The sequence below is a fragment of the Babylonia areolata genome, chromosome 27 (genome assembly GCF_041734735.1).
Source record: "Babylonia areolata isolate BAREFJ2019XMU chromosome 27, ASM4173473v1, whole genome shotgun sequence".
Taxonomy (NCBI): domain Eukaryota; kingdom Metazoa; phylum Mollusca; class Gastropoda; order Neogastropoda; family Buccinidae; genus Babylonia; species Babylonia areolata.
Window position 1 is genome coordinate 4568511 of NC_134902.1, and position 25257 is coordinate 4593767.

At 43.8% G+C, this 25257-nt stretch overlaps 1 protein-coding gene across 4 annotated transcripts in view; it reads left to right on the forward strand.

The window, feature by feature from the left end:
- The window catches only part of LOC143301121 (oxysterol-binding protein-related protein 11-like), a 59344-nt gene that overhangs the window by 29418 nt on the left and 4669 nt on the right, over positions 1 to 25257 (forward strand). For all 4 annotated transcript variants that reach the window (XM_076615174.1, XM_076615173.1, XM_076615175.1 and 1 more), the window contains exons 11-20: positions 4113 to 4183; positions 5182 to 5306; positions 6280 to 6413; positions 8636 to 8721; positions 12714 to 12795; positions 14726 to 14918; positions 16286 to 16396; positions 20892 to 21052; positions 21990 to 22109; positions 25023 to 25184. In XM_076615174.1, coding sequence (XP_076471289.1) covers positions 4113 to 4183; positions 5182 to 5306; positions 6280 to 6413; positions 8636 to 8721; positions 12714 to 12795; positions 14726 to 14918; positions 16286 to 16396; positions 20892 to 21052; positions 21990 to 22109; positions 25023 to 25184 — 1245 coding nt within the window. The remainder of the gene's footprint in view (positions 1 to 4112; positions 4184 to 5181; positions 5307 to 6279; positions 6414 to 8635; positions 8722 to 12713; positions 12796 to 14725; positions 14919 to 16285; positions 16397 to 20891; positions 21053 to 21989; positions 22110 to 25022; positions 25185 to 25257) is intronic.

Consider the following 25257-nt stretch of genomic DNA (forward strand, 5'->3'; position numbering starts at 1 on the left):
TTTTTAGTGACATGCTGTTGTTTTGAAATTAGTGTTTTGTTTTTTGTCACATTTTCAACTTGTTCATTACAAGCATTTGTCAGGTAATTTGTATTAAAATATCATATTTTATGGACAAAAAGATATCTGCACACACAAAATCATACTAGAACAACCACAATAAAAATTTTAAAAAAAGGAAAAGAAAAGAGATAGATACACAGTGCATTGTGACTTCTCCAAGTGATAATATGGATGTGAGGCCACGCCCCCTCAGTCTCCAGCCCCATCCTCTTCACCGCTCTCACACAGTCACCTTATCCAGTTCTCATCAGACTGCGTTGGCTGAGTGCCAAGAAAACCACTCACACTGTGTCCTGCTAATAATTCGGTCACTTTCTGTCGTCTGCTGCAGCTGTACAGCTGGCATCACTCACTGATAGTCGTATCTTGGCCACCGTCTTCATTGCTCCCATTATTTTCTATCAGATCTTCCTATAAATGTTCATCACTGTCTTCTCCTTTGAATTTATGCTTCAATTCTCTCTGAGCATCAGCCATTGAAAGCAGTCTTGGGTGATTTTAGTGCGCCACGATTGCATGTCTTGAGCACGGCGTCAGTCCGACATTTTGTTGAGTGAGCAAGGAAAGGAGCCAAGCAAAACACTGCGACGGTAACCCAACCAAAACGTTCAAATAAAGGACTGCTTCATGACGTAGATGGTGTTTCTAGCTATGAATAAAACCAAGAAAGATTCCCCAAGCTAAAGCGACCAGCGTATTTGTCAACGAACTGAATGCAAACCAGGGAAAAGTCAGAATATTTCGATGACGAGTTATCTCGTCATTGTGGCAGCGAAGCGTACATACTTGCGATGACGAGTTATCTCATACAGGCAGCCTAGGGGTTAAATGGAAATCAAAACTGTATCAGGATATATGAGACACTACATGTACAGTCAAAGTGGGCAAAAAATACGAAAAGAAGAACTTTGGTAAGAGAGAACACAGCAAAGATTCATAGGGTACATCTTCCTTGGCATACAAAAATGTACTGAATTCTTACTGACAAATGATATACCAGTTTACTTGAACCGAATGTCAGATTGTTTAAATTATTGTATTTGGTTTGCATCTATCATGAACTTTTCCTGATTTGGTGTGGCTTGTCACTTAAGGTGCTGACGGGCGCGATAGCCGAGTGGTTAAAGCGTTGGACTTTCAATCTGAGGGTCCCGGGTTCGAATCATGGTGACGGCGCCTGGTGGGTAAAGGGTAGAGATTTTTACGATCTCCCAGGTCAACACATGTGCAGACCTGCTAGTGCCTGAACCCCCTTCATGTGTATATGCAAGCAGAAGATCAAATACGCACGTTAAAGATCCTGTAATCCATGTCAGCGTTCGGTGGGTTATGGAAACAAGAACATACCCAGCATGCACACCCCTGAAAGCGGAGTATGGCTGCCTACATGGCGGGGTAAAAACGGTCATACACGTAAAAGCCCACTCGTGTGCATACGAGTGAACGTGGGGGTTGCAGCCCACGAACGAAGAAGAAGAAGAAGAAGTCACTTAAGGTGGAGTGATGGCCTAGTGGTAACGCGTCCGCCTAGGAAGCGAGAGAATCTGAGCGCGCTGGTTCAAATTAGGCTCAGCCGTCGATATTTTCTCCCCCTCCACTAGACCTTGAGTGGTGGTCTGGACGCTAGTCATTTGGATGAGACGATGAACCGAGGACCCATGTGCCAGCATGCACTTAGCGCACGTAAAAGAACCCACGGCAACAAAAGGGTTGCAAATTCTGTAGAAAAATCCACTGCGACAGGAAAAACAAATAAAACTGCCCGCAGGAAAAAACACACACAAAAATGGGTGGCGCTGTAGTGTGGCGACGCGCTCTGGGGGAGGGGTGGGGGGGGGGGAGCAGCCCGAATTTCACACAGAGAAATCTGTTGTGATAAAAAGAAATACAAATGCAAGTAAAATGTCAGTGTTGTCGTAACATCACCAATTTCAGTGTGTCAGTTTACGCAGTTACACAGACATAGGCTTATACACAGACGGACCAGCAGCAAAGTGAGAGCTGTATGATCAGTGGTTTCCCCATTGCAATGGGGAGTCATTCACAGCTTAGTCTTGTCTGGGCTGTGACTCTCAAACTAGGAGGCATAACTGCACTGGCTCTTAGTGCTGCGGCCTTGGGAGCTAGTTGGCCTTTGGGAACCATCCCATCGCCGACTGTCCTAAAACTCTCTTGGCCAAGAGAGTGGGAGGTGTAACTTCGGCAGGACACTCCACTATAATCAAATTCTAGCCCAGACAGTCGGGACAGCGACGGGCGCAATAGCCGAGTGGTTAAAGCGTTGGACTGTCAATCTGAGGGTCCCGGGTTCGAATCACGGTGACGGCGCCTGGTGGGTAAAGGGTGGAGGTTTTTATGATCTCCCAGGTCAACATATGTGCAGGCCTGCCAGTGCCTGAACCCCCTTCGTGTGTATATGCAAGCAGAAGATCAAATACGCACGTTAAAGATCCTGTAATCCATGTCAGCGTTCGGTGGGTTATGGAAACAAGAACATACCCAGCATGCACACCACCGGAAAACGGAGTATGACTGCCTACATGGCGGGGTAAAAACGGTCATACACGTAAAAGCCCACTCGTGTGCATACGAGTGAACGCAGAAGAAGTCGGGGACAGCAGTTGCCTCCTCTGCTGTTCTGATGGTCACAGCCGGACAGGGCTGACTACAATACAGACAGTAAAACTGAGCCTGGTCTCCATTTGTGCTGTGGCCAGTTGCTTTGGACACTGGTTTGAAATATGTTACTGGTTCAAAGGGAGTTGAACAGCTGCTGTGCAAAATGTAATGCTTGAACTTTGCTGTCTGCAAAGTGAGGTACACCATTTTGCGCATATTTTCATGGATTTGTGGACTGTGCAAACTGTTTTGGATTATATGTGTGTTCTGTAAACAAATTGCGGTAATATTGTTATGTTGTGATTCACATGTATGTTCTTGTATTTGTGTACTGTCGGTTAGTTTTGTATTCTGTGTTTCCATGAAACGATGAGTTATTTAGATGTGTGTACAGCAATCATATCGCGATGTGTCTGTGTAGTGAGTAGTGTAGATGATTATATTCTTGCACAAAGATGCCCTGGTGTGTTCATGTAATGATAAGTGATGTGTTGTGTTGTGTGTACAGATATCATACCCCATGTAATGATAAGTGATGTGTTGTGTTGTGTTTGTACAGATATCATACCCCATGTAATGATAAGTGATGTGTTGCGTGTACAGATATCATACCCCATGTAATGATAAGCGATGTGTTGTGTTGTGTGTACAGATATCATACCCCATGTAATGATAAGCGATGTGTTGTGTTGTGTGTACAGATATCATACCCCATGTAATGATAAGTGATGTGTTGTGTTGTGTGTACAGATATCATACCCCATGTAATGATAAGCGATGTGTTGTGTTGTGTGTACAGATATCATACCCCATGTAATGATAAGTGATGTGTTGTGTTGTGTGTACAGATATCATACCCCATGTAATGATAAGTGATGTGTTGTGTTGTGTGTACAGATATCATACCCCATGTAATGATAAGCGATGTGTTGTGTTGTGTGTACAGATATCATACCCCATGTAATGATAAGTGATGTGTTGTGTGTACAGATATCATACCCCATGTTATGATAAGTGATGTGTTGTGTGTACAGATATCATACCCCATGTAATGATAAGTGATGTGTTGTGTGTACAGATATCATACCCCATGTAATGATAAGTGATGTGTTGTGTGTACAGATATCATACCCCATGTTATGATAAGTGATGTGTTGCGTGTACAGATATCATACCCCATGTAATGATAAGTAATGTGTTGTGTGTACAGATATCATACCCCATGTAATGATAAGTAATGTGTTGTGTGTACAGATATCATACCCCATGTAATGATAAGTGATGTGTTGCGTGTACAGATATCCTACCCCATGTAATGATAAGTAATGTGTTGTGTGTACAGATATCATACCCCATGTAATGATAAGTGATGTGTTGCGTGTACAGATATCATACCCCATGTAATGATAAGTGATGTGTTGCGTGTACAGATATCCTACCCTGGTGTCCCCCACAGTTCATCCATGCCTCTACAGATCACATCTAGGAAGCCGCCCCCCATGTGAGTACATTGCACAGAGAGAGTCTGTGTTTGTGTGTGGTGGGTGTGTGTTTGGAAGTCTGTGTTTGTGTGTGGTGGGTGTGTGTTTGGAAGTCTGTGTTTGTGTGTGGTGGGTGTGTGTTTGGAAGTCTGTGTTTGTGTGTGGTGTGTGTGTGTTTGGAAGTCTGTGTTTGTGTGTGGTGGGTGTGTGTTTGGAAGTCTGTGTTTGTGTGTGGTGTGTGTGTGTTTGGAAGTCTGTGTTAGTGTGTGGTGGGTGTGTGTTTGGAAGAGTCTGTGTTAGTGTGTGGTGGGTGTGTGTTTGGAAGTCTGTGTTTGTGTGTGGTGGGTGTGTGTTTGGAAGTCTGTGTTTGTGTGTGGTGGGTGTGTGTTTGGAAGTCTGTGTTTGTGTGTGGTGGGTGTGTGTTTGGAAGAGTCTGTGTTTGTGTGTGGTGGGTGTGTGTTTGGGGGTCTGTGTTTGTGTGTGGTGGGTGTGTGTTTGGAAGTCTGTGTTTGTGTGTGGTGGGTGTGTGTTTGGAAGTCTGTGTTTGTGTGTGGTGGGTGTGTGTTTGGAAGAGTCTGTGTTTGTGTGTGGTGGGTGTGTGTTTGGAAGAGTCTGTGTTTGTGTGTGGTGGGTGTGTGTTTGGGGGTCTGTGTTTGTGTGTGGTCGGTGTGTGTTTGGGGGTCTGTGTTTGTGTGTGGTGGGTGTGTGTTTGGAAGTCTATGTTTGTGTGTGGTGGGTGTAAAAAATGAAAATGGAGCATGACTGCCTACATGGTGGGGATATATATATATATATAAAGGGTCATTCACGTAAAAGCCCACTCAGGTATATGAGTGAACGTGGGAGTCGCAGCCCATGAATGAAGAAGAAGAAGGAGCAGAAGAATCATTATTATTCAGTATGTTTTGATGTGTGGCTGTTCATTGAGGGACAGCCCCCGAAACGGCCCTCGTGGTCGGCGGGGCTGTAAGCGAGACCATTTGATTTGATCTGATTTGATCTGATTCCTTGGTGGCAGGAGTCCCTCGTTGCCCGCTGATCTGTCGTTGAACCAGAGCTCTGTGTCGGCCACGTCCCCCGCGGAGAGCTTCACTTCGGCCAAGTCTGTACCGTACACCTTCCACGACCACTCCTCAGCTGAAGGTGGACTTGTCTTGTGATGTTGTAGTTGTATTTGTATTTTCTTTTTAACACAACAGATTTCTCTCTGTGTGTGAAATTTGGGCTTACAGCACCACCCATTTTTTTTTTTTTTTTTTTCCTGCGTGCGGTTTTTATTTGTTTTTCCTATCGGATTTTTTTTTTCAGAATTTTGCAAGGAAAAACCCTTTTGTTGCTGTGGGTTCTTTTATGTGCATGCTGCACACGGGACCTCGGTTTATCATCTCAACTGAATGACTAGCGCCCAGACCACCACTTAAGGTCAAGTGGAGGGGGAGAAAATATCGGCGGCTGAGCCATGTTTCGAACAAGCATGCTGAGATTCTCTCGCTTCCTAGGCAGACACGTTACCTCTAGGCTGTCGCTCTTGGCTCATGTGTGTGTGTGTTTGTGAGCATAGTGAGTCTGTGCGATAATCATGTTGTGTGTGTGTGCGTGCGTGCGTGCTTGTGTGTGTGCTTGTGAGTGTGTGTGTGTTCTTTGTGTGTGTGTGTGTGTGTGTGTGTGTGTGTGTCCATGATTAATGTAAAAAAATTTTTCGGGGGCTCTTGAGTGTGTGAACAAAATGAGTCTCATGAAATGACCCTGTTTTGGTTGCATGTGCGTGCATGTATGTGTGTGTGTGTGCACAAGTGTGTGTGTCATGTGTGTGTCAGTGGTAAACTAAAACTGATTCATTTTCTTGGCTCATGTGTGTGTGTGCGTGGTAAACAGTAAGAAATTCATTTTTCTGGAAATGCATTGCCTATCGACACCAAAGACAAATACTTCATAACTGATACAGTGATTTTCTTTATGTGGTGTGTGTGTGTGTGTGTGTGTGTGCGCGCGTGCGTGCATGCATGCATGTATGTATGCGTGTGTGTGTGTGTGCGCGCAGCTTACTAGTAAATCTATAAATGAATAGATGAACAAAAAAAACCCACACCTAACTGTCACTGTATGACGGTGTCAGGGGCCATCAACCACGAAGAGGAGGAGGAGGATGGGGTGATGTACGAAGAGTCGGAGCTGGGGGGAGTGGAGGAGCACAAGAGCATCATCCTCCACCTGCTGTCACAGCTCAAGCTGGGCATGGACCTCACCAAGGTGATCACTTGTTGGTGGGGAGGGGTGGGGGCATGGAGGTGGGAGGGGGGCAGGAGAGGCTTGTCAGAATCATTCACTTATGGGAGGATCTTTTTCTTCTTCTTTTTTTTTTAAATTTAAAAAAAAAAAGAAAAAAAAGAAGTCCCCCCTTGCAGTGAAGGCTATATTTGTTGAGAAAACACATATAATCAAATTCCATGGGATTTGGTCATCAGAATCGCAAAACACATGATCTAATTCCATCGAAAACCAACAAAACATTACACAGTAGAAGCTACATCAAAGTGTATATGTAATAAACATTGTCAAGATCTTTGCAAGAACGTTATATCATTCATTAGTTGCATGGGATTGTGTGGGAGGTTCTTGTTTGAATTTAGATTTGTGAGAATCTGTTGGAATTCAGATGTGTTTTTAATTCAGATTGGTCAGAATTTTGATTCAGATTGGTGAGAATTTGTTGGCAATAATCTGTTTGAATGCAGATTTGCCAGCTTCCATTTTGGTTCAGATTTGTGATAATTTGTTTGTGTGAGAATCCATTTGAATTCACAACCATGAGAATTGGTTTGATTTCAGATGTATAAGAATCCATTTGAATTTAGATATGTGAGTATCTATTTGAATTTAGATATTTGAGAATCTAATTGAATTCAGATTTGTGAGAATCTGTTTGAAATCAAATGTCTGATGATTTTGAGTTTATAATTCAGATGTTTAAGGCTCAGTTTCATTTTAGATTTGTGACAGCCTGCTAATATTCAGAGAATCCATTTCAAATCAGACTAGTCAGAACCCATTTGAATTGAGATTTGTGAAAATGTGTTCGAATTCAAATGTGTGAGAATATGAAATTGGATGTGTGAGAATGAGAACTTGTTTGAAAACATATTTATGAGAAATTGTTTGAAATAAGGTTTGTGAGAAGCTCTTTTGAATTAAGATTTGTGGTAATGCGTTAGAAATTGGGTTTGTGAGAATCCATTTATGAGACTTCAGTTTGAATTCAGATTTGTCAGAATCTTTGTGAGAATCCATTGGAATTCCAGTTTGTGAGAAACCATTTCAATTTAGATTTGTCAGGATCTTTCAATCAACTTCAATTCATATTTTTCAGAATCTTTGTGAGAATCCATTTGAATTCAGAAATGTGAGAATCTTTGTGAGAATCTGTTTGAATTCTTATATGTAAGAATCTTGTTTGAATTCAGATTTGGTTTAAATTCAGATTGGCGAGAATCTATCTGAATTGATATTTGTAAGTATCTTGTTTGAACATCAAAATTGGTTTGAATTCAGATTCGCAAGAATGTGTTTGAATTCAGATTTCGTTTGAGTTCAGATTTGTGAAAATATGTTTCAGTTCAGATTTGGTTTGAATTCCTATTAGTGAGAATCTGTTTGAATGCAGAATTGGTTTGAATTAAGTTTTGTGAGAATCTTAATTGAAATCAGATTTGGTTTTAAATCAGAATCAGTTTGAATTGAGAATCTGTTTGGATTCAGATTTGGTTTAATTCAAATGTGTTAGAATCTGTTTGGATTCAGATTGTTCTGTTTCAGATTTGTGTGACTCTGTATGAATTCAGAATTGGTTTGAATTCAGATGTGTGAGAATTTGAATTCAAATTTGGTTTGAATTCAGATTTGTGAGAATCTCTTGGAATTCAGATTTGGCTTGAAATCATATTTGTGAGAATCTGTTTGAATTCAGACACAGGTTGAGTTCAGATTCATCAGAGAAAGCAGCAATATGCTAGGTGCTGTCTTCAGCTCTTCAGTTATATTCTTCTTCTTCTTTTTTTGTTGTTGTTGTCACATCTGGTTTCTCTGTGTGAAATTCGTTCTCCTCTCCCGAGGGAGAGCGCATTGCTGCACTGAGAGCGCTACCCATTTTTTTGTATTTTTTTCTGCCTGCAATTTTATTTCTTTTCCTAACGAAGGTGCATTTCTCTACAGAATTTTGCCAGGGCAACCCTGTTGATGCCGTGGGTTCTTCTATGTGCGCTAAGTGCATGCTGCATACGGGACCTCGGTTTATTGTCTCATCCAAATGACTAGCATCCAGACCACCGCTCAAGGTTCAGTGGAGGGGGAGAAAATACTGCCGATTGTGAGACTCACTCATAACCAGCGCGCTCAGATTCTCTCGCTTCCTTGGAGGAAGTGTTACCTCTAGGCCATCACTCCACTGACCGCCCTGCTATCGTGTTGTGTTGCAGGTGGTTCTTCCCACCTTCATCCTGGAGAAACGGTCCCTCCTGGAGATGTTTGCCGACTGCATGGCTCACCCAGACATCTTCCTCAGGTGAGACAGCGCTCACCAGTCACCAGAAATGAGTCATGGTTCACCTGCTGCTTTGTGCAAAAAAAAGGAAAGTTTCCTCAGGTGAGACAGCACTCACCAGTCACCAGAAATGAGTCATGGTTCACCTGCTGCTTTGTGCAAGAAAAGAAACGTTTCCTCAGGTGAGACAGCAGTCACCAGAAATGAGTCATGGTTCACCTGTTTCTTTGTGCAAAAAAAGGAAAGTTTCCTTCAGGTGAGACAGGACTCACCAGTCACCAGAAATGAGTCATGGTTCACCTGCTGCTTTGTGCAAAAAAAAGGAAAGTTTCCTCAGGTGAGACAGCACTCACCAGTCACCAGAAATGAGTCATGGTTCACCTGCTGCTTTGTGCAAAAAAAAGGAAAGTTTCCTCAGGTGAGACAGCACTCACCAGTCACCAGAAATGAGTCATGGTTCTACGGGCGCAATAGCCGAGTGGTTAAAGCATTGGACTGTCAATCTGAGGGTCCCGGGTTCGAATCACGGTGATGGCGTCTGGTGGGTAAAGGGTGGAGATTTTTACGATCTCCCAGGTCAACATATGTGCAGACATGCTAGTGCCTAAACCCCCTTCATGTGTATATGCAAGCAGAAGATCAAACACGCATGTTAAAGATCCTGTAATCCATGTCAGCGTTCGGTGGGTTATGGAAACAAGAACATACCCAGCATGCACACCCCCGAAAACGGAGTATGGCTGCCTACATGGCGGGGTAAAAACGGTCATACACGTAAAAGCCCACTCGTGTGCATACGAGTGAACGCAGAAGAAGAAGAAGAAGAAGAAGAGTCATGGTTCACCTGTTTCTTTGTGCAAAAAAAAGGAAAGTTTCCTTCAGGTGAGACAGCACTCACCAGTCACCAGAAATGAGTCATGGTTCACCTGTTGCTTTGTGCAAAAAAAAGGAAAGTTTCCTTCAGGTGAGATAGCACTCGCCAGTCACCAGAAATGAGTCATGGTTCACCTGTTACTTTGTGCAAAAAAAAGAAAAGTTTCCTTCAGGTGAGATAGCACTCACCAGTCACCAGAAATGAGTCATGGTTCACCTGTTGCTTTGTGCAAAAAAAAGGAAAGTTTCCTTCAGGTAAGACAACACTCACCAGTCACCAGAAATGAGTCATGGTTCACCTGTTGCTTTGTGCAAAAAAAGAAGAAGAAAGTTTCCTCAGGTGAGACAGCACTCACCAGTCACCAGAAATGAGTCATGGTTCACCTGTTGCTTTGTGCAAAAAAAAAAAAAGAAAGTTTCCTCAGGTGAGACAGCACTCACCAGCCACCAGAAATGAGTCATGGTCGACGGGCGCAATAGCCGAGTGGTTAAAGCGTTGGACTGTCAATCTGAGGGTCCCGGGTTCGAATCACAGTGACCGCGCCTGGTGGGTAAAGGGTGGAGATTTTTACGATCTCCCAGGTCACCTGCTGCTTTGTGCAAAAAAAAAAAAAAGGAAAGAAGAAAGAAAGAAAAGAAATAAAAAAGGATGGTCAAGGAGAAGATGATTGTCAAAGTTGTGGTGTCTGCAGGTTGGGATTCTTCAGGCACTTAGGTTTTTAGTGTATTGCTGTGGTAAATAGAAAGTAGTGAAAGTGGAAAACTTTACTTCACTTCACAACACTTCACTTCACTTCACAACACTTCACTTCACTTCACTTCACTTTAATTCACTTCAGTTGTCTTCAATTCACAACACTTCACTTTAATTCACCTCAGTTCAGTTCACTTCACAACACTTCACTTTAATTCACTTCACTTCAGTTCACTTCACATCACTTCACTTCACCTCACTTCACCTCACTTCACTTCACATCACTTCACAACACTTCACTTCACAACACTTCACTTCACCTCACTTCACTTCACATCACTTCACAACACTTCACTTCACATCACTTCACTTCACATCACTTCACTTCAATTCACTTCAATTCACCTCACTTCAGTTCAATTTAATTCACCTCACTTCACTTGAATTCACTTCACTTCACTTCAATTCACTTCAATTCACTTCACTTCACTTCACTTCACCTCACTTCACTTCACTTCACTCCATTTCACATCACTTCACTTCACCACTTCACTTCACTTCACTCCATTTCACATCACTTCACTTCACTTCACTTCACTCCATTTCACATCACTTCACTTCACTTCACTCCATTTCACATCACTTCACTTCACTTCACTCCATTTCACCTCACTTCACTTCACTTCACTTCACTTCACTTCACTTCACTTCACTTCACCTCACTTCACTTCACTTCACCTCACTTCACTTCATTTCACCTCACTTCACTTCACATCACTTCACATCACTTCATTTCACCTCACTTCACCTCACTTCACTTCACATCACTTCACTTCACTTCACTTCATTTCACATCACTTCACTTCACTTCACTTCACTTCATTTCACTTCACTTCATTTCACCTCACTTCACTTCACATCACTTCACTTCACTTCACTTCACTTCACTTCATTTCACATCACTTCACATCACTTCATTTCACCTCACTTCACTTCACTTCATTTCACCTCACTTCACATCACTTCATTTCACCTCACTTCACTTCACTTCACTTCACATCACTTCACATCACTTCATTTCACCTCACTTCACCTCACTTCACATCACTTCATTTCACCTCACTTCACTTCACTTCACTTCACTTCACTTCACTTCACTTCACTTCACTTCATTTCACCTCACTTCACTTCACTTCACTTCACTTCACTTCACTTCACTTCACTTCACTTCATTTCACCTCACTTCACTTCACTTCACTTCACTTCACTTCACATCACTTCACTTCACTTCACTTCACTTCATTTCACCTCACTTCACTTCACTCATTCATGCACTGGCTGGCTGATTTTCTGACTTACTTGTATAGCCCCACAGCCAGTAGCAGGCTATAGGGGCACCACCAGTGACTTTCTGACAAGCTGCCCTGATCTGGTCTGCCCTTGGTGATGAGAGGCAGGCCAGGTCTGCTAGGCAGCAGCCCCTCACTGGCAGCAAAGTCCCCTGCAGCAGTCAGGAGGCTGTCCCGTTTAACAATAATAATAATAATAATAATTCATAACTTTTCTATAGTGCGATATCCAGTACTGATGCTGCTCAAAGCGCCTTACATCATCGAGCCAGATAAGAACACAACATAAAACATTACAACAGCTCAATCCAATGCGTTCACAGAATGAATAAAAAAGCATGATCCACCAAACAATGAAAATATCAAGTAAATAATGCTTAGATTAAAAAGAAATACATTCCTTAAAAACACACATTTTTTAGCCACACACATACATGCGCGCACACTCACACTTGCACACACATGCACACATGCACGCGTGCGCGCCCAGACACATGAAATATATCAACTGCACTAAAATAGGATTATGTGAGTGTAAATATCTCTAGCATAAAACTCCATGTGGTGAACAGACTTTGGACTATCCATCGTGCTGAGTACAGAAATGTTTGCAGAAAAGGTGCATTTTCAGATCTAACTTGAAGGTCTGGAGATAGGAGTATTTCTGAGGGACGATGGCAAAGAATTCCAAATTAGGGGTACTTGAGCCCTGAAAGACCTTTTCCTTGCACATTTTAAATTAGTTCTTGGGACTTTAAGTGACAGTTCAGAACTGGATCTTAGCGTTCTACATGGTTCGTATGTTTACAGCACAGAGGAGAGATACGGGGGAAGAGATTCATCAAAATTTAGGAAGGCAAGTGTCGCTCGTTTACAGCCTTGACAGGCTTCCATGCTGTACTGATGCCCAAAACCCCCCACAAGATGTACTGTTTCTCCTCCATCTGGAAATGCTGCAGAAGTTAGTTTCCATTCCTTCCATTTCATGCTGTACGTAGGAATGTGAAAACAGTTTTAATGAGACAGTTTTTCACACCAGAGGTATGCTTGGATGCAGGGCTCAATGAGTTAATCCTTTCCTCTTTTTTTTTTTACAGGATTCCGGACATCGAGAGCCCCGAGCAGCGTATGCTGACTGTGTTAGAGTGGTACCTGACCTCGTTCCACGCAGGGCGACAGGTGAGACAGTGATCTGTCGTGGTGATGATGACTGAGTGGGAAAGCTGTGTCTGTATATTTCTGGCTCTTAACTCTCTCCGGACGAAGGAATGCTCACGCATTCCTACACAAAACGTATTCGGATTCGGACGAAGGAATGGAATAGCATTCTCCGAAAGTAAAATTCCATCATGCGCTGTACACGTGATTTTGTGATTAGCCAAGCAGAGTGCGCTATTCTGGGTCACTCCACAATTGAACAGTATGATTGGTCAGCCTGGGATGTGTGGCCTGTCTCGCACACATGCTGACAAAGTCACTGACCGGTCGTCTGCTCGCGTGCCAGCCTGTTAGCAAAGCGGGCTTTTCTCAGAATATTGTGAAGAGAACAAGGCAGTGACGGCAACGTTTTAGGGTTGCCGAAGTACTTGAAATGCTACAAACTGAAGGGTCAGACATTGAAGAGGTGGATGATGATGAAGAAGAAAGCGAATTTAATGCAGAAAGCGAGCATGGGTATGGTGATTCGGGGTGAAAAATTGGCAGTATTTTCTACATATGGCAAAACTGTAAAAATAAGATGAGAAATTTGATTTTTTTTTTATGTAATAGCTCAACACATAATAAACCAGTTCTGAAAGTTTCATTTTCTTACACAGTATTTTGTATTTTTTGTAATTTTTTTCCAAACCCTTACAAATGGGCCGTCTGTGGGGAAAAGCAAGGGAGAAAACTTGTCGTCCCGAGTGAGTTAATCTGTCTGTGGGGAAGCGTTTGGTGAATCATGGTGATAATGACGCAGTGTGTGGGGATGTCCATGTGATGAAAAAGGAGAGGAAAGAAAAGACTTGAGTGTGAAAGCTCTTATTTTGTTTCTGGAGGAGAACAGTTTAGCTTTGTGTGCGTGCTTTTATTTGTATTTGTATTTCTTTTTATCACAACAGATTTCTCTGTATGAAATTCAGGCTGCTCTCCCCAGGGAGAGCGCGTCGCTATACTACAGCGCCACCCATTTAAAAAAATTTTTTCCTGCCTGCAGTTTTATTTGTTTTCCCTACCGAAGTGGATTTTTCTACAGAATTTTGCCAGGAACAACCCTTTTGTTGCCATGGGTTCTTTTACGTGCGCTAAGTGCATGCTGCACACAGGACCTCGGTTTATCGTCTCATCCGAATGACTAGCATACAGATCACCACTCAAGGTCTAGTGGAGGGGGAGAAAATATCGGCGGCTGAGTCGTGATTCGAACCAGCGCGCTAAGAATCTCTCAATTCCTAGGTGGACGATTTACCTCTAGGCCATCACTCCATATGTTGAACATGTAAATTATTAGAGAGAAGTACAGTGATTTCAACACAATGGATATCGTAGATATTCCAAAACAGGAATGAACGTGGTTTATGGATATTCACTGATTGTCAGAACTTAACAAAAACGTGTCACCTGTGCAAACACAGTACCTGTGTCTGGGAAGGGAGGGGCTATTATCCCTTGATCTGATGGAGAGATTCTACAAGGTCTTTTGATCTTCAGTTTCGACGGGCGCAATAGCCGAATGGTTAAAGCGTTGGACTGTCAATCTGAGGGTCCCGGGTTCGAATCTCGGTGACGGCACCCGGTGGGTAAAGGGTGGAGATTTTTCCGATCTCCCAGGTCAACATATGTGCAGACCTGCTAGTGCCTGAACCCCCTTCGTGTGTATACGCAAGCAGAAGATCAGATTTGCATGTTAAAGATCCTGTAATCCTTACCAGCATTTGGAGGGTTACAGAAACAAGAACACACCCAGCATGCACACCTCCAAAAACAGTGAATGGCTGCCTACATGGCAGGGGTTGAACGGTCATACATGTAAAAGCCCACTCGTGTACATACGAGTGGGAGTTGCAGCCCACAAAAGAAGAAGAAGAGGAAGAAGTATCCTAAGAAACCAACATTTTTTTCCATGCAGGGTTCCGTGGCGAAGAAGCCGTACAACCCGATCATCGGTGAGACATTCCACTGCTCCTGGCAGATCCCTCAGGGAGGGGAGAGTGGGGCGGCCACCGACACCAACAGCACCGACTCCAACGGCTTTTCCGAGGGCAGCGAAAAAACGGTGCAGATGGTGTACTGTGCCGAGCAGGTGTCCCATCATCCCCCTGGTGAGTGGAGGGCAGGGAGTGATCGTGGGATTGTTACAGTAACAGAGGTGCCAGCTGTTATGATTTCGCGGTATTTTGTTACGCTCGATTGCAGTTTGTTCCGACGTAACGCCAACGTCAGAATTGTTCCAACCGAGTTCATTTTCATCTACACAGCAATGTCACGTGCTTTCCTGTTGTAACATTATCCAGACTCTCTAGTCCTATCAATCACGAGGCCAGGGCAATCACTACTAATCACATGCGTGTTTACATTGAAACACAGCATTGACTAGACCAGGCAGCTTAATCGTAGCAGTTACATCGTGTTGCAGGTAGGCCCAAGTGTTTTTATGTCTTGTGGATATTGTTTTGCCCCAGCTACATCCCCACTCTCTTGGCCAAGAGGGCTTTATGACCGTCAGTCTGGGGCGAGGTGCTCCCCCAAGGCTGCAGCACTAAGAGCCAGTGCGTTTTGTCTCCTGGTTGTAGTCCTTCTCTGAAGACTCAAGTGCTATATAAGTATCCATATCATCATTTTTATCACCGTACAGCTCTTTGCTGTTGGCCCAACGGTAGGTTTATGTCAGTCTCTGATCAAAGCAGAGCACTGAGCCAAAAGCAGATGTGATGCAGCTTATATGAATGTCATTGTTTTGTTGCAGTGTCAGCGTTCTACTTTTGAGTGTCCAGAGAAGAAGGTGTGCATTGTTTTGTTGCAGTGTCAGCGTTCTACTTTGAGTGTCCAGAGAAGAAGGTGTGCATTGTTTTGTTGCAGTGTCAGCGTTCTACTTTTGAGTGTCCAGAGAAGAAGGTGTGCCTTGTTTTGTTGCAGTGTCAGCGTTCTACGTTTGAGTGTCCAGAGAAGAAGGTGTGCATTGTTTTGTTGCAGTGTTTGCGTTCTACTTTTGAGTGTCCAGAGAAGAAGGTGTGCCTTGTTTTGTTGCAGTGTCAGCGTTCTACTTTTGAGTGTCCAGAGAAGAAGGTGTGCATTGTTTTGTTGCAGTGTCAGCGTTCTACTTTTGAGTGTCCAGAGAAGAAGGTGTGCATTGTGTTGTTGCAGTGTCGGCGTTCTACTTTGAGTGTCCAGAGAAGAAGGTGTGCATTGTTTTGTTGCAGTGTCAGTGTTCTACTTTTATTGTTTTGTTGCAGTGTCAGTGTTTGTTGCAGTGTCCACATTCTACTTTTGAGTGTCCAGAGAAGAAGGTGTGCATTGTGTTGTTGCAAATTCTACTTTGAGTGTCCAGAGAAGAAGGTGTGCATTGTGTTGTTGCAGTGTCAGCGTTCTACTTTGAGTGTCCAGAGAAGAAGGTGTGCATTGTTTTGTTGCAGTGTCAGCGTTCTACTTTGAGTGTCCAGAGAAGAAGGTGTGCATTGTGTTGTTGCAGTGTCGGCGTTCTACTTTGAGTGTCCAGAGAAGAAGGTGTGCATGAACGCTTCCATCTGGACCAAGTCCAAGTTCATGGGCATGTCCATCGGGGTGGTCATGGTCGGCAAGTGTGAGTGAAGCTGTCTTTTTTTTTTTTTTTTTATATTTGGATTTTGTGTTTGGCTTTTATTCACACTCGACACACACTACATGTTTATCATGGTCGGCAAGTGTGAGAGAACCGTCTTTTTTTTTTCTTTGATCTTTAGATTTTATGTATTGCTTTTATTCATACTCAGGGCAAGGCAAAATGTTTAGTTCTTGTGCTCCTTTGGGGGGTCTGAAACTTTGCATACATACATGTTTTACACGTACACTCACAGACACTTCATGTTTAGATAGGCAGTCAGCATCATATCTCTTTTCTCTTCTTCTCTGTGTGCCGGTGTGTCTCTTAACGCCTTGCGCCTGAGTAACGCTGTGGCATCAGAATTTGTTTCAGTAAAGCGGTTTCCACATTCCTACAAATGCATAAACTGCGAACGAAGGGAACTAACTACTACAGTATTTCTGGCTGTGTCCACAGAAGTCAGTTTTGGGGGGGGGGGGGGGGGGGGGGGGGGAAATGATTGATTTCAGTATACGTTCTGCATTCTTCCCCATCAAGATGGCATGAAAGCCAGCTGACGTTGTAAACTGATTGGGGTTGAATGGGTTTTAAACAATGCCAGAAATGTAGGTTGGCCAACACGCTAGTATCTACACCATTGGAAAAAATAAAAATTCATTCATTCATTCTCATTTGTTTGTTGTTGTTGTTGTTGTTTTGTTTTTTTTGCTGCAAGGTGATTTGGACACGTTCACATTCACTCAGTTCATTTCACTTTGTTCAGCACACACCCAACAGAATTTGAAATGAGTGGGGAGGGGAAGTGGGGGTGAGAGAAAAATACAAATAAAGCTGCTGGTGTGCTCCTGATGAACAGGCCCTTAGCATGCAGTTAGCACACATTAAAGAACGCTGCTGGTGAGCTCCTGATGAACAGGCCCTTAGCATGCAGTTAGCACACATTAAAGAACGCTGTTGGTGAGCTCCTGATGAACAGGCCCTTAGCATGCAGTTAGCACACATTGAAGAACGCTGCTGGTGAGCTCCTGATGAACAGGCCCTTAGCATGCAGTTAGCACACATTAAAGAACGCTGCTGGTGAGCTCCTGATGAACATGCCCTTAGCATGCAGTTAGCACACATTAAAGAACGCTGTTGGTGAGCTCCTGATGAACATGCCCTTAGCATGCAGTTAGCACACATTAAAGAACGCTGTTGGTGAGCTCCTGATGAACATGCCCTTAGCATGCAGTTAGCACACATTAAAGAACGCTGTTGGTGTGCTCCTGATGAACATGCCCTTAGCATGCAGTTAGCACACATTAAAGAACCTGCAGCAACAAAACTGTTGTCCCTGGCAAAATTCAGAAGAAAAATCTATGCGTATGTGTGCGATCAAAGCCTGAGTGAGTGACACAGGAAACGAATGATGAGCGCCTAAAGACAGCTGTCAGTTGGCTCTGCCCAGCTAGGCAGCCTGTTTCGCAAATGGCAGTGCATTTGAAAAGAGTTGGGTCTCTGACCAAAGATAGGGACGATGTAATGAAATGAACATACGTGCTGTTCTTTCGTTCTTACACATTTTCACACCATGCATGCGCAGTAGTTACTTAGCTAGTGCGTTCCGTTCAGTTTTCTTGTCCTTGTATTTGTATTTGTATTCCTTTTTATCACAACAGATTTCTCTGTGTGAAATTCGGGCTGCTCTCCCCAGGGAGAGCGCGTCGCCACACTACAGCGCCACCCATTTTTTTTGTGTATTTTTTCCTGCGTGCACTTTTATTTGTTTTTCTTATCGCAGTGGATTTTTCTACAGAATTTTGCCAGGAGCAACCCTTTCGTTGCAGTGGGTTCTTTTATGTGCGCTAAGTGCATGCTGCACCAGGACCTCGGTTTATCGTCTCATCCGCATGTCAATACCCATCTTGGGGGATATGGCAAGAGGGGGGATAACCATTGGATCAACAGACAGTGCAGTTACCAGCAGCCGTTATGCAGTGGTTAGCATCGCGGTTTGACGATACGGAAGATGCAGGTTTGATTCCCAGTGTTGACGGGTGCAATAGCCGAGTGGTTAAAGCGTTGGACTTTCAATCTGAGGGTCCCGGGTTCAAATCTCGGTGACGGCGCCTGGTGGGTAAAGGGTGGAGATTTTTCCGATCTCCCAAGTCAACATAATGTGCAGACCTGCCAGTGCCTGAACCCCCTTCGTGTGTATACGCAAGCAGAAGATCAAATACGCACGTTAAAGATCCTGTAATCCATGTCAGCGTTCGGTGGGTTATGGAAACAACAACATACCCAGCATACACCCCCCGAAAGCGGAGTATGGCTGCCTACAGGGCGGGGTAAAAACGGTCATACACGTAAAAGCCCACTCGTGTACATACGAGTGAACGTGGGAGTTGCAGCCCACGAACGCAGAAGAAGAAGAAGAAGAAGATGATTCCCAGTGGAGACGGGGTTTCTTTTTTGCCTGTGGCTGGCTCCTACCCATAGCTGAGTGTGCTTTGGGCTTAAATGGTGGAGACTGGGAACAAACACAGTCGAGTATCATTCACTTCGCGGATGCTCTTTAGGTGTGCTGCTCAAATTTCTTGACCAACACTTCAGGTGTCCGTATCGCTGGGGCCTGGTTGGCACTGGGATATCATTATGAAAGGAAGCGTAGAATACACAGCTTTGTCATTTAGTCCCAAACAAAAAAATGGACCTCCATGGCAGCAGCATCATTCTCCTATGTATGCATGGAATGAGCAGTGTGGGAGTAATGTTTCTAAATCAGGCAGCAAAAAAATACAATGTAGAACAAAAAATTCTTCAAAAAAAAGGATAGTTTGTATTTCAAATGAAAAACCCCCAAAAAAGACAGTGTAGTTTGTGTTACACATGAATTCCATTGTTGTTCACATTTCAAGACAGTATAGTTTGTAATTTAAAATAACATACCAGACAGTGTACTTTGTGTTTTACATGAATTCCATTGTTGTTCACATTTCACGACAGTATAGTTTGTAATGTAAAATAAAATCAAGACAGTGTACTTTGTGTTTTACATGAACTCCATTGTTCACATTTCACGACAGTATAGTTTGTAATTTAAAATAAAATCAAGACAGTGTACTTTGTGTTTTACATGAATTCCATTGTTCACATTTCACGACAGTATAGTTTGTAATTTAAAATAAAACCAAGACAGTGTACTTTGTGTTTTACATGAATTCCATTGTTCACATTTCACGACAGTATAGTTTGTAATTTAAAATAAAATACCAGACAGTGTTTTTTTTGTTTTTGTTTTTTTTTTGCTGCCCCAACATCTGCACCATTTCAGTGGCATTACTCCCACGCCGCTTATTTAGATTCCTCCATACATGGCCACACCCGGGTTCGTCCATCGCAGTTCCAGCGTCGGCAGTCCACAGGGAACCATCAATGTTAGGTCGCCAGGAGGCCACACACCAGAGGAGACCCTGCACTGCTGCTGAGTCACTTCGGTGGTGTTCAGTGGTGCCTGTTCTGTTTTAACGTACTTAGGACACCACCTACTAAGCCCCCTACTAGCGACAATAATGGCTTAGTCGCGGAGCCAGACTGAGTGAGCGTCCCTCCCAGAGTGGAGACCGCCACCACGCCCCTCAAACAACTGCCCCCCGTGAATCTGCCGACACTGACGACATTGACAGGACTCACCCCCAGACCGTGTACTTTGTGTTTTACATGAATTCCATTGTTGTTCACATTTCAAGACAGTATAGTTTGTAATTTAAAATAACATACCAGACAGTGTACTTTGTGTTTTACATGAATTCCATTGTTGTTCACATTTCACGACAGTATAGTTTGTAATTTAAAATAGAATACCAGACAGTGTTTTTTTTGTTTTTGTTTTTTTTTGTTTTTTTTTGCTGCCCCAACATCTGCACCGTTTCAGTGGCATTACTCCCACGCCGCTTATTTAGATTCCCCCATACACGGCCACACCCGGGTTCGTCCATCGCAGTTCCAGCGTCGGCAGTCCACAGGGAACCATCAATGTTAGGTCGCCAGGAGGCCACACACCAGAGGAGACCCTGCACTGCTGCTGAGTCACTTCGGTGGTGTTCAGTGGTGCCTGTTCTGTTTTAACGTACTTGGGACACCACCTACTAAGCCCCCTACTAACGACAATAATGGCTTAGTCGCAGAGCCAGACTGTGTGAGCGTCCCTCCCAGAGTGGAGACCGCCACCACGCCCCTCAAACAACTGCCCCCCGTGAATCTGCTGACACTGACGACATTGACAGGACTCACCCCCAGACAGTGTACTTTGTATTTTACATGAACTCCATTGTTGTTCACATTTCACGACAGTATAGTTTGTAATGTAAAATGAAATACCAGACAGTGTACTTTGTGTTTTACATGAACTCCATTGTTGTTCACATTTCACAACAGTATAGTTTGTAATGTAAAATAAAATACCAGACAGTGTACTTTGTGTTTTACATGAACTCCATTGTTGTTCACCTTTCAGTGAGCCTGCGACTGTTGGAGCATGACGAAGAGTACGTGTTTGGCTTGCCCAGCGCCTATGCTCGCTCCATCCTCACAGTTCCCTGGGTGGAACTGGGCGACAAGATCACCCTCACCTGTGAGAAAACCAACCTGGCCGCTAACATCGTCTTCCACACCAAGGTGAGATCTGACGTGCACACATCCCGTGGGGATGCCGGAAGGGGGGGGGGGTTGGGGGGGTGGGGGGGGAGAGGGAGTGGAGGGGTGAGGGGTCGGGTCCATCAGTGTAAAGAGTATCTCCCCCATCTTTTGGAAACTGTGTGCTAGTAATTTCATTTTCCTTATCACTTCGATTCACCGAACTCTTCCCCACAAACAGTGAGTTGTGAGATGTACAGACACAGATTTCACTCTCTCTCTTTTTCTTTTTTTTTTTCTTTTTCAAATCTATTTGAGAAAAATTGTTTTAATCTTTGTCATTTTTTCTGGTTTTCCTATTTTTCTATCGCCTATTTGATTTTCAGCATGGCTGCTCAGTTGACCTATTTTTTCAAGAAAGGTTTGAATATTAAAATTTTTTTTTTCTGGGTATAATTTGTTTCAAAATGTGAGGTGCATTATATGGGGAGTTTGTGCCATATAAGTACTATCTGTTATTATTATTTGAAAATTTGGTCTTCCTATGACGGGCGCAATAGCCGAGTGGTTAAAGCATTGGACTGTCAATCTGAGGGTCCCAGGTTCGAATCACGGTGATGGCAGCCATACTCCGTTTTTGGGGGTGTGCATGCTGGGTATGTTCTTGTTTCCATAACCCATCGAACGCTGACATGGATTACAGGATCTTTAACGTGCATATTTGATCTTCTGCTTGCATATACACATGAAGGGGGTTCAGGCACTAGCAGGTCTGCACATATGTTGACCTGGGAGATCGTAAAAATCTCCACCCTTTACCCACCGGGCGCCGTCACCGTGATTCGAACCCGGTGTGACCCTCAGATTGACAGTCCAACGCTTTAACCACTCGGCTATTTCGCCTGTCTGATGAATAAATCAGATCCATAAAAGAAGACGGATGTTGTACAGAGGTGTTTTGTCGTGTGATGGTGTGAAGCCTTTCTACGGAGGCAAGCTGCACCGGGTGACGGCCGAGGTGAAGAACACGGTGTCCGGTGCTTCGCTGTGCAAAGTGGCTGGGGAGTGGAACGCCAGCTTTGAGTTCACTTACACTGATGTGAGTTGGTGGTGTGGTTTGTGTGTGTGTGTGTGTGTGTGTGTGGTGTGTGTCTGTGTTGGGGGGGGGGGATTGGGGGGAGGGTTTGAGTTTGTGTGTGTGTGTACAGTGTGTGCTTGTATGTGTGTTTATGTGTGTGTGTGCAGTGTTTGCATGTGTGTGTTAATGTGTGTGTGCATGTGTGTGTGTGTGTGTGTGTGTGTGATTGAGTTGTATGTATGTAAATGTGTGTGTGTGTGTCTCTTTGTGTGCCTTGTGTGCATGTATTGTAGCAGGTAGCAGAAGTAGTTGTCTTCAGTTTTATTTGATATTAGATGGGAGGGAAAAGTGGTGGGGGGAATGGAGAGGGGGGAGTGTGTGACTGTGTATGCATGTCTGTGTGTGCGTGTCATGTGTTTGGTGGTGGTGGGGGAGGGGGGGGGGGGCAGAATTTTCTTCCCCTCCACTGGACCTTGAGTGGTAGTCTGGACACTTGTCATTCAGGATGAAACAAATAAACCAAAATCCTGTGTGCAGCATGCACTATGCACATGATAAAGTACCCATGGCAACGAAAAAAAAAAAGGGTTGTCCCTGGCAAATATCTGAAGGAAAATCCTCTCCGGTATATTTGTGCATGTGTGCGCGTGATTGAAACCTGACTGAATGACACAGGAAACGATTGTTTAGCACCTAATTTCAACTGTCAGTCAACTGTACCCACATAGGCAGCCTGTTGGGCAAATGAACGTGGGTTTAGAAAGTGGTCTCTGACTGGGATAGGTGCTATAGAATTGTAAGTGATAATAGTAATAATAATGATAATAATGATCAGTTTCAGTTTCAGTAGCTCAAGGAGGCGTCACTGCATTTGGACAAATCCATAAACGCTACACCACATCAGCCAAGCAGATGCCTGACCAGCAGCGTAACCCAACGCGCTTAGTTAGGCCTTGAGAAAAAAAAGAAAAAAAAGAAAAAAAGATCATATTTTTGTTAATGATGATGATGATGATGGTAATGATGACTTTCATCATCATTATCATCACCATCATATGGATACTTACTTAACGCCTGTCCTTGGTGGAAGAACAAGCTCTAAGCGCTTTACAAACACGGGGTCGTTTGCACAACAGGCTGCCTACCTGGGTAGAGCCTACTGATGGCTGCCATTGGGCGCTCATCGTTCGTTTCATTTCCTGTATCGTTCAGTCAGGTTTCAGCCACGTGCACACAATACCTACGCAGACTTGTAACATCATCATAATTCAACACATTCGTTCTTCTTCGCTGACGGGCGCAATAGCCGAGTGGTTAAAGCGTTGGACTGTCAATCTGAGGGTCCTGGGTTCGAATCACGGTGACGGCGCCTGGTGGGTAAAGGGTGGAGATTTTTACGATCTCCCAGGTCAACATATGTGCAGACCTGCTAGTGCCTGAACCCCCTTCGTGTGTATATGCAAGCAGAAGATCAAATACGCACGTTAAAGATCCTATAATCCATGTCAGCGTTCGGTGGGTTATGGAAGCAAGAACATACCCAGCATGCACACCCCCGAAAACGGAGTATGGCTGCCTACATGGCGGGGTAAAAACGGTCATACACGTAAAAGCCCACTCATGTGCATACGAGTGAACGCAGAAGAAGAAGAAGAAGTTCTTCTTTGCTTAGTTCATGGGCTCCCACATTCACTCGTATGTACGCAAGTGGGCTGTTGTGCCTATGACCGTTTTTTCCCAGGCCGTGTAGGCAAAAAGGCCCGACACTCGGCTTATATCACAGATTGACGTAAGTTTACATTTGGGCCAACAGCTGAGAGCTGTGTTATCAATGATTTCTCCAGTCAATGGGGAAACCATTTACAGCTTAGTCTTTTGTGAAGGACTATGACTCAAACTAGGAGGCAAAATTGCACTGGCTCTTAGTGCTGCAGCCTTTGGGGCTAGTTGGCCTTTGGGAACCATCCCAGCGCCGACTGTCCTAAAACCCTCTTGGCCGAGAGAGTGGGGATGTACTTGCGCAAGACACTCTCCACTATAATCAAATTCTAGCCCAAATATTCGGAACAGCAGTTGCCTCCTCTGATGTTCTGATGGTCATAGTCGGACACGAGTGACTATCATATATATATGTAGGCAGCCATACTCTGTTTTCAGGGGTGTGCATGCCAGGTATGTTACCAGGCGCTGTTACTGAGATTCGAACCCGGGTATCTCAGATTGAAAGTCCAATGCTTTAACCACATAGCTGTTGCTCCCATCTGGATTAGAGAGGTGTCTCTGAATAAAGATAGGTGCTATAGAATTAAAAACAAGAGAGGCAAGGCCTTCAAGACTCACTTGTGATAAATTAAGTCCCCTAGCAATGATTACAGAGTAATTTCCCTTTTTTACTATCTGCACCAAAACGTTTGCAAAAATAAATAAAAATTCCATGCTTAGCAAAAGAAAGTCCTGTTTGAAAAAAAAATGATAATAATGACTCCCCTTGTTGTTGTGCCAGAATAAGAGGTCAAAGTGCCAAGTTTAGAGAATACAAAAAATATAAATATAACAGTAAATGCAGTTTGCATATAATTAGGCTTCTTTTTTATTTTTTTTTGTGTCCATCCCAGAGGTGCAATATTGTTTTAAACAAGATGACTGGAAAGAACTGCATGTTTCCTATTTTTATGCCAAATTTGGTGTCAACTGACAAAGTATTTGCAGAGAAAATGTCAATGTTAAAGTTTACCACGGACACACAGACACACGGACACACACACACACACACACACACAGACAACCGAACAGCGGGTTAAAAAACATAGACTCACTTTGTTTACACAAGTGAGTCGAAAATGATGATGATAACGATCATCTAAATTCAACTTATCGTTGCAGTTCGTTATATATTTTCCCTGTCGACGTTGACGATTTTCTGACTGTGCTCAGGGTTCCACCAAGGTGATAGACACTCAGCAGCTCAAGGTGTGGCACAAGAGAGTGCGGCCGGTCAAAAAGCAGGGCGAGTTCGAGTCGCGTCGCCTGTGGCAGCACGTCACCAACGCTCTCAACATCGGGGACGTCAACACGGCCACCGAGCACAAGCGTTTCGTGAGTTCGCCTGTCTGTCTGTCTGGTTCTGTTCTGAGGAAAGATCATATGTAAGTAAGTTAATGCTGAGTAA